The sequence below is a fragment of the Pseudorca crassidens genome, chromosome 19 (genome assembly GCF_039906515.1).
Source record: "Pseudorca crassidens isolate mPseCra1 chromosome 19, mPseCra1.hap1, whole genome shotgun sequence".
NCBI classification, from domain to species: domain Eukaryota; kingdom Metazoa; phylum Chordata; class Mammalia; order Artiodactyla; family Delphinidae; genus Pseudorca; species Pseudorca crassidens.
The window spans coordinates 54,679,104-54,694,155 of record NC_090314.1 but is presented as its reverse complement, the minus strand read 5'-3'; the positions used below and the strand labels follow the sequence as shown (position 1 = coordinate 54,694,155).

The 15,052-nt window shown below is 55.8% G+C and overlaps 1 protein-coding gene across 6 annotated transcripts; it reads left to right on the top strand.

The window, feature by feature from the left end:
- The first annotated feature begins 5,801 nt into the window (after positions 1–5,801).
- Positions 5,802–14,238, top strand: ENGASE (endo-beta-N-acetylglucosaminidase). Of its 6 annotated transcripts, none has more exons than XM_067716008.1 (14): positions 5,802–5,946; positions 6,626–6,693; positions 6,839–7,040; positions 8,034–8,182; positions 9,000–9,157; positions 9,682–9,830; positions 10,125–10,290; positions 11,224–11,327; positions 11,658–11,766; positions 11,946–12,136; positions 12,504–12,652; positions 13,104–13,209; positions 13,480–13,594; positions 13,792–14,238. In XM_067716008.1, the coding sequence occupies exons 1-14, from the start codon at positions 5,825–5,827 to the stop codon at positions 14,209–14,211; spliced, it is 2,208 nt and encodes a 735-aa protein (XP_067572109.1). In that variant the 5' UTR covers positions 5,802–5,824; the 3' UTR covers positions 14,212–14,238. The 6 variants fall into 6 exon arrangements, with proteins under 6 accessions (XP_067572109.1, XP_067572107.1, XP_067572108.1 ...); XM_067716006.1 differs by having other exon boundaries at positions 13,351–13,594; XM_067716007.1 differs by having other exon boundaries at positions 13,101–13,209.
- The last annotated feature ends 814 nt before the right edge of the window (positions 14,239–15,052 follow it).

Here is a 15,052-nt window from a genome sequence, read left to right as displayed (position 1 = left end):
ACATCAACTATACTTCAATTAAAAAATAAAATAAAATAAAATGTGACCTCCGCCCTCACATTATAAACAAAAATAATTCCAGGTGGCCTGTAGACCAGAAGGGGAAGGGCAAAACAATAAAGCTTCTAGAAAATAACAGAGGATGGAGTATTCCATATTCTCATGAGTTGGGGGTAGAGAAATACATTTTGAAAAAGACACAAAAGTACTAATCGTAACAGAAAAGCCTGATGAATTCTACTGCAACAAAATTGAGGATTGTTTTGGATGAGTTAGCAGGGCACTAACAGAAATTACAAAGCATCTAGAACTTACTGAAAGTGAAAGCTGTTGGATACAGTGAAAGTCATTCTCAGAGGGAAATGTATTCCCTCAACTGCATTTATAGGAAAACAAGAAAGATTTCAAAGTAAGTGAACCACACTGTCTACTTTTGAAACCAGAAAAAGAACAACAAAATAAATCCAAAGAAAATAAAAGCAGAAATGAGTGAAATAGAAAACAAACAAAAAATAGAACAAAATGAAGAGCTTGTGTTTTGAAAGGACTGATAAAATAGACAGTCCTTCAAAAAAAAAAAAAGCATCAGGAAAAAAAGAAGGAATACTCAAATAAACAACACTGGAAATTAAAGAGAGCGCATAACCAAGAGATCAAAAAATATGATTAGAAATGACTTAATACCCCACATTTGAAAACCTCAATGAAATGGACACTTTTTAAAGAAAACACTTATTAGCATAAAATTGGCCCAGGAAGAAAGAGAAGCATCTGAATAAGTCAGTAAGCAGAAAGGAAGATGAAATATTAAAGACCTACCCTCAAAAGGCAACTGGAAGTTGTAGACATAAAAAACAAAGACCTAAACTTCACAATTATTAACTAAAAATTCAGGAAAGCATCTTCATGACCTTAAAGTCGGGACAGTACTCCTAAAGGGAAGAAAACAGCAAAGCCACAAAGGACAGTATTAATAAACTTGACCACACGAGAATCTAAAAGACCTATAGTACAAGATAAGCGACATATATTTGCTCCATTTAGGTACGTAAGAGGCCAAATATTCGTATTTAGAATATATGCGACACCTACACAACAGGAAGGAAAGACAGCACAGTAGTAATGGGCAAACCCCGCTCCGCCCCGCAACAGGTGTGACGCAGAAGAGACCTCATTTCCAAATGGCTGACCAACACGAAAAGCTGCAACTTCAATTTAAAACAACAGCCAGACACCTACGGGCACCCACCCAGTGAGCAAAAATCTTCAAGTTCTATAACATCAGTGTTTGAGAGGTTGTGGAATAACCTGTATTTACCCCACACTGGGGAGGATGTTGGTGACGGAGCATTTGGATGGCAGCTTGTTAGTGACTTAAAACTGAAAACGTGCGTGCTGTCACTCTCAGCAGCTCTAATCCTGTTTTATCTGAAAAAAGAAAAAGAACATACGTATACCTCAAACGGTCTATACAAGTATGTTCATTTAAACATGTAAAAAATAATAGCAAACAAATGTTTACTATTTAAATGTCCACTGATGGGTAGATAGGTAAGTAGACTGATGTGTCAAAATGATAGCAGAGCAAACAATGGTGAAAACAAACGAAGTAGAGCTATTTCAATCAATGTGGCTTGATTTCAAAAATGTTGCTGAGCGAAAAAAACAAGATACAGCATAATGTGTACAATATGATGTCACTTTCTTCTGATACCATTTTTATGAAACACAAACAATGTTATATGGTTCCAGATATATACAGGTGTGTCAAAGTATTTAAAGACACCTGGAAGGATACAGGTCAAACCAATAGAATTGGGGGAATACTGAGGGGTCTCAGGAGGACAGGGGAGGCAAGGAAATCAGGAGATGGATTAAAGGGAACATTCATTTCATCTGCAGTGCTTTACATTTTTAAAAGGAGAAAATGAAAGTAACTGTTGTGCAGGTATAATGATACGGGGACCCGGCAAGGGCAGGCACCCCAGGTTTGCCATGATTGTCGAGGAGTGTGTGCTCACAGGCAGACGTGAACCAGGAGGGGCTCAATATTCGTTGTGCAGGACGTTCAAGCAGGTGCCTGGGCACAGCCTCGAGTGGGTGTAAAGGTGAGGCGGGTGGCTAGAGCCAGGAGCTGGGCCCAGCATCCTTTCATTCCTTAAGTCTTTGCTGAGCACCTAGGAGAACTCTGTAAAAGGGAGTGTGTTGAGCTGCACCATGCAGGCCTGCAAGCCCTGTGCTGGCCCAGATTCAAGACCAAAGAGCCTGGAGTCAGTGACAGACACATCAATGGTTTAATGGATCGGGGAGCTTACATGTCGGAAGCAAGGTCCTGGAGTGACAGCCCACCATTCTGTGTGCAGTCCACGGCGGGCAGGACGTGGCGGCGTCTTTGCCCCCAGGGGGAGGGGGTGGTTACCAGTTATAGGAGGGAATTGACATCAGGTGGGCTCATCAGTTACCGGGGAACAAGCAGAGGGGCACACTCCTCACCGCCCCTTTGATAAGCTATCGTGTTGATGTTCAGATCTAAAACTAGAACAATCTAGCCTGGGCCAGGGACAAGTATGTAGGAAGGTCAGTCAGGTGAGTAGGGTGCAGGTGGAACAGGCATTGGTGGAGCAGGGGATGTAAGAGAGCAAGAGAACAAGCCACCTTGAGGGGCCTGACCATACAGAGCGATAGTTCAGAAGTAGTCTTTAATGGGATTTTTGCTCTCACCCCAGCTGGTCTGAGGTAGTGCTCTGAGTGAAGGGAAAGTGGGATTTACTGCAGAAGGAATGCACTGAGGAACAATAATAAGATAATAAGATTTTGAAGAAAAAGCCCCCCCAAAACAAAAACCAAACAAACAAAAACCGATAACGGCCTTGCAAGGCAGGCTATTATTTTGAGAGGTTTTTCTAAATTCCTGTGTCCTCCCCCTGTCGTAGTTAGATTCGGCTACCAAAATACCATCGGCTTAAATCAGACCGTAGTTTATTTTCCTTACATAGGAATTCAAACACCAGCAGTCCAGGGCAATACTGTGGTCCGTGCCACTGGGGGAGCCAGGCCCCTTCTCTCTGGTTGCTCCATGCCCTCCCAATGTGGCTTCTGTCTTACAGTCTCAGATGGCTGCTGCAGTGCCTACCATCACACCTCACACCCACCTGGCCGCCAGCCGAAAGCAGGGAAGAAAAAGTGGGGGGCGCGTTCCTTTCTTTTGCAGGCACAGCCAGAATTGCAAGTGTGACTTCCATTCTCATCTGGAAACCAGAACGTGCTCGCCAGGCCCCTCTAAGCTGCTGGGGATGTTGTCTTCATCTGGGCAGCCAGCAGCCAGCTGCCAGCTAAAACATGGGCTTCTCTCCCTAAAGTACAAGGGGAGGAGGGATATTGGGGACAATTTGTTGCTGCCACACCCTTCAGCATATGAACAACGAAGCCTGTGGAGCAGGTGACCTGGTTCTCGCTCCTGGCCCTGGGAGATTGTGGAGGCTGGAAGGGAGAGAGTGGAGGAAGGCAAAGCAAGCAGGTGTGAGTCCAGGTCTCCGCTGGGCCCAACCGAGGGGCAGACGTGGCAGCCAGCGAAGGAAAGACGAGGTGCGCAGCACCAAGCCGGTGGCACAGTTGGTCGGTCAGGCAGGGGAGGTCCCCAGGCTCAGGTTCCCGAGCCCACCTGGCTTCCTGTGCTGGCATGGACAGAGCCAGGAGGTGTCGGTGGGGCCCCCATGGCGGGGCAAGGGGGCTCTGCAGCAAGGCTGCAGCGAAGATTCACAGTTAGGGCTGCCAGATTTAGCAAACTCAGGATCCCAGTTCACTTTGAACTTTGGGTAAATGAGAAAGAATTGCATAGTATGATCATGTCCCGTTTCCATTTGTTGTTTATCTGGAAATCAAATTTAATTGGGTGTCCTGTACTTTATCTGGAAACGCTACAAGGTGAGGGTTTTAGGCGGCCTAGCCAGGCTTTGGAGGGGTGTGGAGGCCCAGCGGGACCAGCGTGAGCTCAAGGCAAACATGGGGACCTCCAGGCTCGCCCTGACCCAGGACAAGGATCTTGAGACCAGGAGCCCCAGGGACCTGCAGGGCAGGCGGCAAAGCAGGGGCCAATGCAGAGGCCACAGAGCAGAGTCTTCCCTGCTGCTCTGGGGAGGGTGTGCAGGGTGACTTAAACTTCCCTGCTCCCGCAGACCAGAGGACAACACTGCCAAGAGGAGCAGGGAAGGGAGGCCCGAGTATTTTTCCCCCCAGAGACTGAGCATTACCCTAAAGAATCTCTAAGAACTGGGTTTGAGTTCTGAGGATGGCAAGTTTATTTTTACCACTAAGCTGCAGGTAAGCGGCTTAAATGCAGATCGAATGCAGACTCCACGTCTTCTGCGCTCCCCTGAGCACAGCCAGAGGGGGGTCTTGACCCTGCGCCCCCTTCTCAAGGCAGACTTCCCAGGGCTTTGCAGTCTCTGTCCTCCCTGTGATCACTGCCGCCTGCTCCCGAGGGCCCTGTCTTCCCTTGCAGCATGGCCGGGATACGTATTCCACAGCCTAGTCATTTTCCCCACTCTCGGGGTTTATGGAAGCTTGGGGCCTCATAAAGTTCAACGTCTGCAGTGATAATAAAGAGGCCCACTCAACTTGGCTTGGGCAGCAGGACACTCCCGGCTGTACGAAGGGGTGTTGGGGGTTGGGTGAGGGGCGCCTTGGGTGGGCCCAAACTCAGCCCTGCGGGGCCCAGCCTTGAGTCCAGGCGCTTCTCCTCACACTCCACACGCTGGGAACCCCTCTGTGCCCAAGATGCTGGGGAGGTGCCACACCTGAGATACCTCCAGGCCTTGTGGGCTTGGGGCCCTGCAGATTTGGGGGTGTAGAAAAAAATTTGTGCTTCAGTGGAAACTATGCATGGTCTACATACTGCACATCCTGCTGTTATCTGATCCTAGCTTTTTAAAAAGTTGAGGTATAGTTGATGTACAATATTATATAAGTTTCAGTACAACATGGTGATTCACAGTTTTTAAAGGTTATGCTCCATTTATAGTTATTATAAAATATTGGCTATATTCCCTGTGTTGTACACTATATCCTTGCAGCTTATTTATTTTATACATACACAGTAGTTTGTACCACTTAATCTGATTCTAGCTTTTTATCATCTTCTTTACAATGTGTAAATTGTCTTGTCCAGACGTTCAGTGATCTTGCCCACCCCCCACTCCTGCGGAAAAACTCATTCTGCCTCTATTAACGTTCTCATTTCAATATTCCTGATCTATAAAAGGCTCTCTTTTTTGATTCGCTTTTGAACTGGTTATAATACCTGTCTGGTTCCTTCTCTGATTAACGAATAGGACAGTCTTTAACATTTGTCTATTTTTATACCTGAATGAGAATTATTATTTCACCTTTTTCTGAAAATTATCTTTGAATAGGGATTAGACGAATTGAGTTCAGATATCGCTTCTACAATTTACTGACTTCGTGACCTTCGGGAGATCGCTCATCTGCAAAAGGAGGCCGGCGAGGCCAGATCTGGTACAAAGGTGCTTTCCGGAGCCCTGGGCTCAGACCCCGCCCCCTCCCCGCCCCTCGTCTCGGCCCCTCCCCGCCCCTCGTCTCGGCCCCTCCCCTCCACAGGCCCCGCCCCCAGACCGTCCTCCTCTACAAAGGCCCGGCAGCAGGTGAGCCAGCCCATGGCGCGAGCCGGGAGTCTGTCCGGAGCCCGGTCGGGGCGGGGCATCAGCGCCGAGAAGTCCCCATTGGCCGGCTGGCGGTGTCAGGGGCGGGTTCCAGACTGCGATTGGCCGGCAGCCGGGCTGCCGGGCGGCGCGGGCGGGGCAACGTCATGGAGGCCGCGGGCCCCCGGACCCGGGCGGCTGCGCGGCGGCGGGGCCGGCGGCTGCGGGCGCCGGCGACCCTGAAGGAGCAGCGGGATCCCCAGCCAGGCGGGCGGCTGCTGCAGAGGAGGTGGGTAAGAGACCGGTGGGCGAATCCTGCGGCCCCGTCCCGCGGCCGGGCAGTGGGGCCAGAGTCGATGGGCGCCCGGCCCAGGCCCCGGGAGGCGCGCTGGGAGCTCCGGGCGCAGGACAGCAATCTTCGGCCCCCAAGTCCCCTGTCGGCGGCGGGTCCTGCCCGCCGCCCCAGCCCGCACAGCAGCAGGCACGGACAGAGTCTCGGAACCGGGATGCGACCTCAGCAGCGGGCCAGGCTGGGAATCCTGGCGCCCTGGCGGGAAGCTTTGACATCCTCATCTGCGAAATGCGTTGATCGTGCCTCCCATCCCTGGCGGTGGATCTGCGCAGAGGATCCGACTGTGGCATTTTTAATTGCTCAGGGCAGGCCAGCGTGTGTAATTAGGATTATTCGTGCCCATGCTGGGCAGGAAAGGGGTTGGTGCCTGGAGCGGGGACATCTGAACTGGTCTTTGAGGAGGTGGAGGATTTCAGTAGGTGGAGAATGGACAGAAGGGTGTTCCAGTTTGAGGGAACAGAATGGGCAAAGGCACGTTTCCATAGTTTGCATTAAAAAATGTAAGCCCGAGGCCATCTCCCCCTGCATGTCTAAGTGCGGGCTGGTCTGTTGGCTTCAAAGTGCTCTTTTTCTTTACCCTTTTATTTAAAAGAAATTTAACTCCTTCTTTGCTTAGAATTGAAGAGGATCAAGAAGAAGCAGTCTTTCGAGAAGTGGTCAGTTTTACCCCAGACCCTTTGCCAGGTGAGAAGGACTGAGGCTCTGAACACCTGTGTCCGTGTTCACGCTTGGAGCTTCTGGACAGGGCTGTCCCCTCCCCATCTCAAGTTTTCTGTTATTAATCCCGTAATTTCCACTGATGCCTCGCTGTTTCCCTCCTCTGAACCAGTTCGATATTATGACAAGGACACCACCAAACCCATCAGCTTTTACTTGTCTTCCCTGGAGGAACTCTTGGCATGGATGCCCAACATGGAGGACGGCTTTAACGTGGCCTTAGGGCCCCCCGAGTGTCGGCAGCCCCCTCTGAGCAGCAGGAGGCCCCGGACTTTGATGTGCCATGACATGATGGGCGGGTACCTGGATGACAAGTGAGGACACTGCGAGGGCATCGCCTGGCGGGAGGGGACGGAGGGGCGGGAGCATGCCGTGTGACAGGAGCACCGGATGGGGAGTCGGGAGATGGGGCATCAGCCCACACTGCCACCACCTGGGAGAGGAACTCAGGCCTCTTTGTTTCGTCTGTAGGAAGAGGGCACTGGATTAGGCAATAGCTGATGCCTCTTTCAGCTCTGAAACTGTTTGATTCTGGGGACTACCTGCACCTGAAGTCTGGGGGGCCGGAGAGGGCGCCACAGCTGGGACCCTCTTCAGATGGCCTGGCCCAGAAACTTCGTTCTTCAGCTGATTCCTTTTCTTCATCCTCCTCACTTGAGCTCCCTTCCATCTTGGCCCACTGGCTCTGGAGTCGTTCCCCCCCCTCCCCCCCCCGCAGCCGGGGGCGCTTCCTCCAGGTTGCTGCGGGGTCAGCCTAGAGATCTTAAACGTCCATAAAACAATCTTGGACATGACGATTGTTGGGAAGGCTTGAGTCAGAGCTGGCCATCAAGGTACAGACAGAGGCGGGTGATGTAACCTCGGGTGTAGCTCACGTGGTTGTCAACCCCAACCTTACCTGCAGGCAGGCCGTGTCCTGGGGAGCTGCTGACCTCAGAATAGAGTGGGACCCCAGGCACGGGAGCTCTGCATGAGCCCCTCCCCATCTCTTTCCTTCTGTCCTGTGTTTGTCTGCTTGTTGAGGCTAGACACGCTCAGTCCATCGGGTCCCATGCGGGGGGTACCTGCACGGCCTGGTGAAAACGCTTCCCTTGTGACCAAGCCTGTCAACGTCCGGGCTGTGGCCTATGCTGCTTCTCAGCGCAGTCATTAGGCAGGGCCTGGCTCACAGCAAGCGTGCCGTTAGCGCCGACCGGATGGAACCGAAGAGAATCCTCACTCACTCGCCATTGCCCTCTCTTTTCACCGTGGGGTCGTCGTGTCCTTGTCTGTTTCTGGGTCCTGACTTTGTTCTCTTTCTTCACTAGGTTTATTCAGGGCTCAGCCACGCAGAACCCCTATTCCTTCTACCACTGGCAGTACATCGACATCTTTGTGTACTTCAGCCATCACACGGTCACCATCCCCCCAGTAGGCTGGACCAACGCTGCCCACAGGCATGGGGTCTGTGTGCTGGGTAAGAGCCAGGGACCCGCCTCCAACCCTGCCAGACTCGTTGGCACACCTGCCAGGTGATCCAGTGATGAAAGGGCTTGGGCTGGGCTTCCCTGGTGGTGCAGTGGTTGAGAGTCCGCCTGCCGATGCAGGGGACACGGGTTCGTGCCCCAGTCCGGGAGGATCCCACATGCCGCGAAGTGGCTGGGCCCGTGAGCCATGGCCACTGAGCCTGCACATCTGGAGCCTGTGCTCCGCAACAGGAGAGGCCACAACAGTGAGAGGCCCGCGTACCGCAAAAAAAAAAAAAAAAAAAAAAAAAAAAGGGCTTGGGCTTTGGCTGCTTCGTACTGGGTAGAGCTCCTTACCTGCCTTGATGGGTTAGGACAGGCAAAGGCAAACTTTTTCTGGAAAGGACCAGATAGTAAATATTTTCAGCTTTCCAGGCCACTGGGTCACTATTGGAACTGCCAGAGAGACAATAGCCCCCACAGACAATAGACAAACAAATGGGCTGGGCTGTGATCCAGTAAAGCCGTTTTTACACGAAGAGGTGGGGGGCTGGATACGGGCTGTAGGTGGTCCACCCCTGGGGAGAGCAGTGCTCCGCGAGCTTTCTCCTGAATCCGAATCATTTACTGGCTTGTCTAACACTGATTTTGGGGCCCCGCCCCCAGGGGATCCGATTCATTTGATATCTGGGGACGCTGGGAATTTGAAATTCTAATAAGTTTGCAGGCGACAGTGACGCTGCTGGTGCAGGAACCACACCTTGGGAACTGCTGGGTCAGAGGGGAAATGATCCCCGGGCCCGACCTTGTTTCTCTCCCGTCCCACAGGGACTTTCATCACCGAATGGAAAGAAGGGGAGCGGCTCTGTGAGGCCTTTCTGGCTGGGGACGAGCGCTCATACCAGGCGGTGGCCCGTCAGCTGGTCCTGATTGCCCAGTTTTTCCGATTCGATGGCTGGCTGATCAACATCGAGAACTCTCTGAGTGTGAGCACGCCTGCCCCTGGCGCCTGGCCCGCCGGCCCCTGTGCCCCGCGGGGACCCTCCATCGCACTCCTCGGCCTCATCAGGCCGGTCCCTGCTACGGCAGCACTTCCTCCGTCTCAGTTAGAGCCGGCTCCTACGCCTCTGCCTCTTCACAGGGAGATGGATGTTCTCCAGCGCGGTGTCCAGAAACCTTGCGCGCTGAGCTTTGCTTCTCTGGCTCCTTCAAGGCGGCCTCTGCTTTGCTCGCGCCGCATGTGTGGCTTCCTCTTCACGCTGCCCTCCCCTTTCATTGCGTTTTATCGTTTCCTGATTGCTGTGTCCATGTCCTTCCTGCTTCAGAAAGAACGGAAAGTCGGACCTCTGGCTGGACCCTCTGCTCGACAGCCGTGGGGCTGAGGGGCTTCCGGGACCAGGACCCGTTTGCTCCTGGGGTTAAGTGTCCTCCTGTCTGTCCTGTGCCAGGCGCTTCTCACGACAGACCTCTCTGGGCCTCACGGAAGGTCTGTCTCCTTCCCTGTCTCCAGCTGGCCGCCGTGGGGAACGTGCCCCACTTCCTCCGGTACCTGACCACTCAGCTGCATCAACAGGTCCCCAGGGGCCTGGTGCTCTGGTATGATAGCGTGGTGAGCAGCGGGCAACTCACGTGGCAGGATGAGCTCAACGAGCACAACAGGTGAGCCTGCAGGAGGGCGGCCTGGGCCCCTGGACAGGGGCAGGAGCTCCTTCTGCCTTCCGGAGGTGTTGCCGGCATGGCTGCCTTGGGGAAAGTGAGGGACGGGCAGAGTTGTCTGACACCCCGAGCACCACCAGAGAGAAGGAGCGCCTGGTCAGCCCGGCCGTGCCCAGCTTTACGGGCCACAGTCTGTGGGCTGGGTCCCGGAGGCAGCCCGCAGTCTGTGGGCTGAGCGGATGCAGGTGCTTGAGGGGAGAAGGCCCGGGCTTTACAGCCCACCCTTGCCGCCCCCAGGGTCTTCTTCGATTCCTGCGATGGCTTCTTCACCAACTATAACTGGCGGGAGGAACATCTGGAGCGGATGCTGGGGCAGGCTGGGGAGCGCCTGGCCGACGTGTACGTGGGAGTGGATGTGTTCGCCCGGGGCAATGTCGTCGGGGGCCGGTTCCACACGGACAAGGTGGGTGGTGGCCTTTGAGGCCGGGGAGGTGGTGGCAGTGGCCCGGGTGCCTGCTGTCCTTGTGGACCTTTCATTGCCATCTGCACCTCAAGGGAAAGAGAGGCAGCAGTGATCCTCCCCAGAGTGGGGAAACTGAAGCAACAAGAAACAAGGTCTGCCCTAAAATCCTACCTTGCAGCCCATTTCTGCAGTCAGATGGTACCATTTTTAGCTAGGCGTTAATGTCCAAGGCACCTCTTCCGACTGCTGGTCTCATCTGTAGCTTTACTTGCTTTTGGACTGCGTGCTTGCAGGGCCCTGAGCTAGCATTGTAAAGCGAGAACGGGGACTCAGAGGAAAGCCGGGGGGCATATTTTGGTGTTTCCTTAGCCCAGGGCGAAGGACTGAGGTGGAACTCCCACAGTTTCGGGAACTGCTGGTTTGATAACTAGTGAGGTTTTATTGGCGAGGCAGGCGGTGTCAGCAGTGAGAAAAGAGAAGAGGGGCCCGCGGGGGCTGCTGCACCTGGTGTGGGATAAGTGGGGAATCAGCCTGTCCCGGGGCTGTCAATCCTACCCTTCCCGGGCGCCGTGGGGACGTTCTCAACTCATTAATTAAGCTTTAAGTGAATACATTTAATCCAATAACTGAAGATTCTCTCCGCCCCCTGTGAGGCTGATAATATAGTGTGAAGTGTAGTGAGAGAGAGACGTGTATCCCGTGGGCGCCCCCCGTGCTGGCCCCTGCCCCTCGGACATTCCCCTCTGCGCCTCCCCGCCTCCCGCGCCCTCTTCTGGGCGGCTGCAGAACTGCAGGGTCGAGCCCTAAACGCCCGGAATGGCGCTGGGGCTCCTGCCTCCCTTTCCAGGCTCCCCGCTTCCCCAAACCCCCCATCGCCATGCGTGGACGCTGGTTGCTGGGACGGGGTCATCTCCCTGACTGCTGTCTCCCTAGTCACTGGAGCTGATCCGGAAGCACGGGTTCTCGGTGGCTCTGTTCGCACCTGGCTGGGTGTACGAGTGTTTGGAGAAGGGGGATTTCTTCCAGAACCAGGACAAGTGAGTCCTGCGTGTCCCGGGGCCTGAGTGTGGCCCGTGGCAGGGAGGGTCTCAGGTGATTTCGCCAGCTTTTGGCCTTGCTCCCCTGGGGGTGGGGTTAAGGCAGGGCAAGGGGTTCAGCTGCCCTGGCTGCTCCTGGGGGTCGTGGAGACCAGTTAGTTACGCAGGAAGGACCAAGGTTGGGTACCCCGAGGGACCACTTCCTGCAGACTTGCAGTGGGGGGCTGCGGTCACTCAGGAAGGAGTGCCAGGAAGACTGGAGTCGCAAGAGTGAGTTCAGGGCGTAACGGAGCCCTCTGTGGACCTGAGTCTCCATGCGTTTCCCCGCAGGTTCTGGAATTTGCTGGAACGCTATCTGCCCACGCACAGCATCTGCTCCTTGCCCTTTGTCTCTTCCTTCTGCCTGGGCATGGGGACTCGAAGAGTCTGTTATGGCCAGGTGCGTGGGTCCCGTGCTGGGTGGCCGGGGGCGAGGGGCTTCCCGGATGTGCCGCATGTTGGCGAAGGGGCTGCCTTCTCTCTCGTCTTTGGTCCTCACCTGGGACCGGTGGGGGGGGCCTTGGGCGTGACGGCTCCGTCTGCCCCCTGCCCTCCCTCCACTTCTGTCTCTTTCTTCAGGAGGAGGCCGTGGGGCCCTGGTACCACCTGAGTGCCCAGGAAATCCAGCCCCTGTTTGGAGAGCACAGGCTGGAAGGGGACGGACGGGGCTGGGTGAAGATGCACTGCTGCCTGGAAGATGCCTGGAACGGGGGCAGCTCTCTGCTTATCCGGGGGCTGATTCCACCTGAGGTTGGAAACGTGTCTGTGAGGTAGGTGAGTGAGTGGGGCTGAGACGTAGGGCCTGTCAGCTTCCCCCATCGTCCATGTCAGTCGCCTAACTGGGCAGGTGGGCAGCAGAGGCCAGAGTGAGTACAGAGCCGGGGTTTTGTTTTATTGTGTGAAAAACACGCAACATACAGTTTACCATCTTCACCGCTTCTGAGTGTCCAGGAGAGTAGCGTCAGCTACCTGCACACTCTTGTGTGCATTTTCTTTTCGCAGACCTGAGGCTGGCCTCGCGGGCAGCCCGCTCCCCCTCCCCGTCCTGGAGGGAGAAGTTGGCAGATGGGACCCAGAACAGTCCCGCTTCCCAGCAGTTTCCCTGTGGCCTCTCATCACAGGACCTTCCTCCTCCAGGTTATTCTCCCTGCAGGTCCCAGTGCCGCCCAAGGTTTTCCTGTCCATGGTGTACAAGCTAGAAGGACCTTCGGCTGTGGGGGTGGCTTTGGAGCTCACCACGGGGGACGCAGGCAGCTGTCACGTGGGAGGCATCTCGGCGCTGAGCGGTGAGGGGATGGCTCCTTCCTTCCTCACAGGCCTCTGCCTTCTCAGGGGACGTCTCGGGGAGGAGGAAGCTAGAAAGCTGCATGGGGTGCGGGGGCAGCTGGGGTTGGGGGCACTGCTGTGGTCCAGGCCTGGACAGGGAGTTTCGCCCTTCAGCTGGAACCTCTGGGCTGTGGCCCTGCGGTGCGGGTGGAGGTGTGCTCCCATGGGGGGTCTTGTGCAGCTGCGCCCTGAGAGCGAGGATGTCCATGGGCCAGTCCTGGTCATCCATCCCTGAATTTTCCTCCTCTCCTCCCTGTTCCCCTTCTCCTGAGGCCTCAGCCCATCGGGCCGAGAGCACCTGGGGCCACCAGGGAGTCTTGCTGGGCCCCCGGCTCCCGATTCAGTGACACCTCCCAGTGCGGTTTCCTTTGGACTCTCCTTGTTAAAGTCTTGTGTCTCCTGCCCCAGCAGAAACGAGCTCAAGGCGCAGTCCCCGACCCCTCCGGATGCCCCCGACCAAGCTGGCCAAATGGGTGGGCCGCTGCGGCCAGCAGCTCAGCGGGGGCTGGGTCCAGCGGTGAGTCCCTCCTCTTCCTGTTGAATCCCCCGCCAGGGATGGCCACGCTGGGGTGGGGATTGAAGAGTGAGGGACTGTCCACTGAGAAACCCCAGAAATGGCGGGAATGGAGGGGCCCTGGGCCGACCCCTCGGACTTCAGGCAGCTCAGTGACACAAGACCGCAGGATCCACTTTGGGATGGAGCTCCCTGTGGCTCGGGGCCTCTGAGCAGCCAGTCTGAAGGTGCCGAGCTGAGGCCCCTTGGGACCGGCCTGTTTGCCTCTCCCAGCTGCTACGAAGTGAATCTGCGGGGCTGCCTCCTGCAGGCCCTCTTCGTTAATTTCTCCCGGCCTCCGGGCAGCCAGGAGGAGGAGAACTTTGTCTGTCGCCTTGGAGAGATCCAGGTGAGCTATCTCAGGGAGCCGGCTGGGGCTCGGCTGGGGCATCTGTCTGGCTGCAGATGAGGCCGAGCGCCCCCCTGCTGCCTCCGCTGGCCCGGGGGGATTGGGGCAGAGGTGCGGGGGGTGGACCTTGCAGGGCCAGGCGCCCTCCAACCAGCCCTGGGCTCTCGGGCCGTGCTGAGCCTTCTCTCTTCTGGCAGGTGGTGGATGCCAATAGCCTGCTGACGCCTCTGCCTCAGGTGCAGGCCGTGACTGTCTCGCAGGTGCGCTGGCAGCCGGCCGCCTCCGAGGGGGAGAGCGGCCCCGCTGGGCTCCGGCTCAGCTGTACTCTGCACTGGGCCTACCTCCTCCCTCACGTCCGATGCTTCCGGATCCACTGCTGCCGAGGGTCAGGAGGTGACTCTCCTTGCAGGGGGCCGTCGGAGCCAGAGAAGCCCACGCTCCTGGGCCTGGCTTTTGTCAACCGGTATCGGATAGTGGACCTAGCAGTGGCACCCGCAGAGCCTGGCCGGGATGGCCGTGTGGAGTTCCTGGTGGAGCCCATCCCCAAGGAGGGGTTTCTGGTGCCGCGGGCCGAGTGGGGCAGGGCGGCCATGCTGTACTCCACGCCCCGCACATGAGCGACCATTAAAGCACAGAGTCTCCCACCTCAAGGATAAGACTTCTTCCGCACTGGGGCCTCACCCGTGTGCGGGGAAGGCCCGGGTCCCAAGGGCTGGGCCAGAAGGTCACGGGCCCCGGAAGGCTGTGGGCTGTGGCTCTTCGTTGGGGCATTGGGATAGGAAAACTGAGAAGTCAGTTTGCTGAGTTGATAATTCCAACGGTGAATGGACCCCCCCCCTTTTTGTCTAATCCCTCTCCGTAGTATACAGTTTCCGGGTACAAGTGAAAAGATTTGGGAAAATTTAGTCTAGAAAATTCCATAAAGGGAATTGCCTAATAGGCTGAAAGATGCTTATGCTGACAATGGTGACCTTTTATTCCTGCAGTTGGGACGGTTAGAAGCGAGCTTAATGGTGGCGAGAGGGCCTCGGAGTAGGGCCTTGAGATGCTTCCAAGGGTGGGAATGAGATAGAGGGGCCCCGATGGGGGAGGAGAGCAGTGGGGTGGGGGGGGCAGTAGCTCAGGAACAGTGGCCCCTGCAAGTGCTGAGAGGGTGTCCCCGGGGGACCTCTTCCCCAGGAATGGGAGCCTCAGGCCAGGCTGCGCCAGGCCACACCAGCCCCAGGCAGGGCAGGCACCCGGGCCAGAACACCTCGTGTCCTGGCTTTTTCCCAGTTTACCGTCCCCCTGAGCCAGAGCCACTTCCGAGCATTCCCATCGGCCCTGTGTCCTGCTTCGTCTCTTCCGGGTCGTAGGTGCAAGCTGGCGAGCCCAGTGAGCTCGAGCAGCAGGAGGCCGGGCGGGGACCAGGAAGGCCCTCGGGGGGCACCCAGCAGCCCCCCAGCCCTGGGTGCAGGT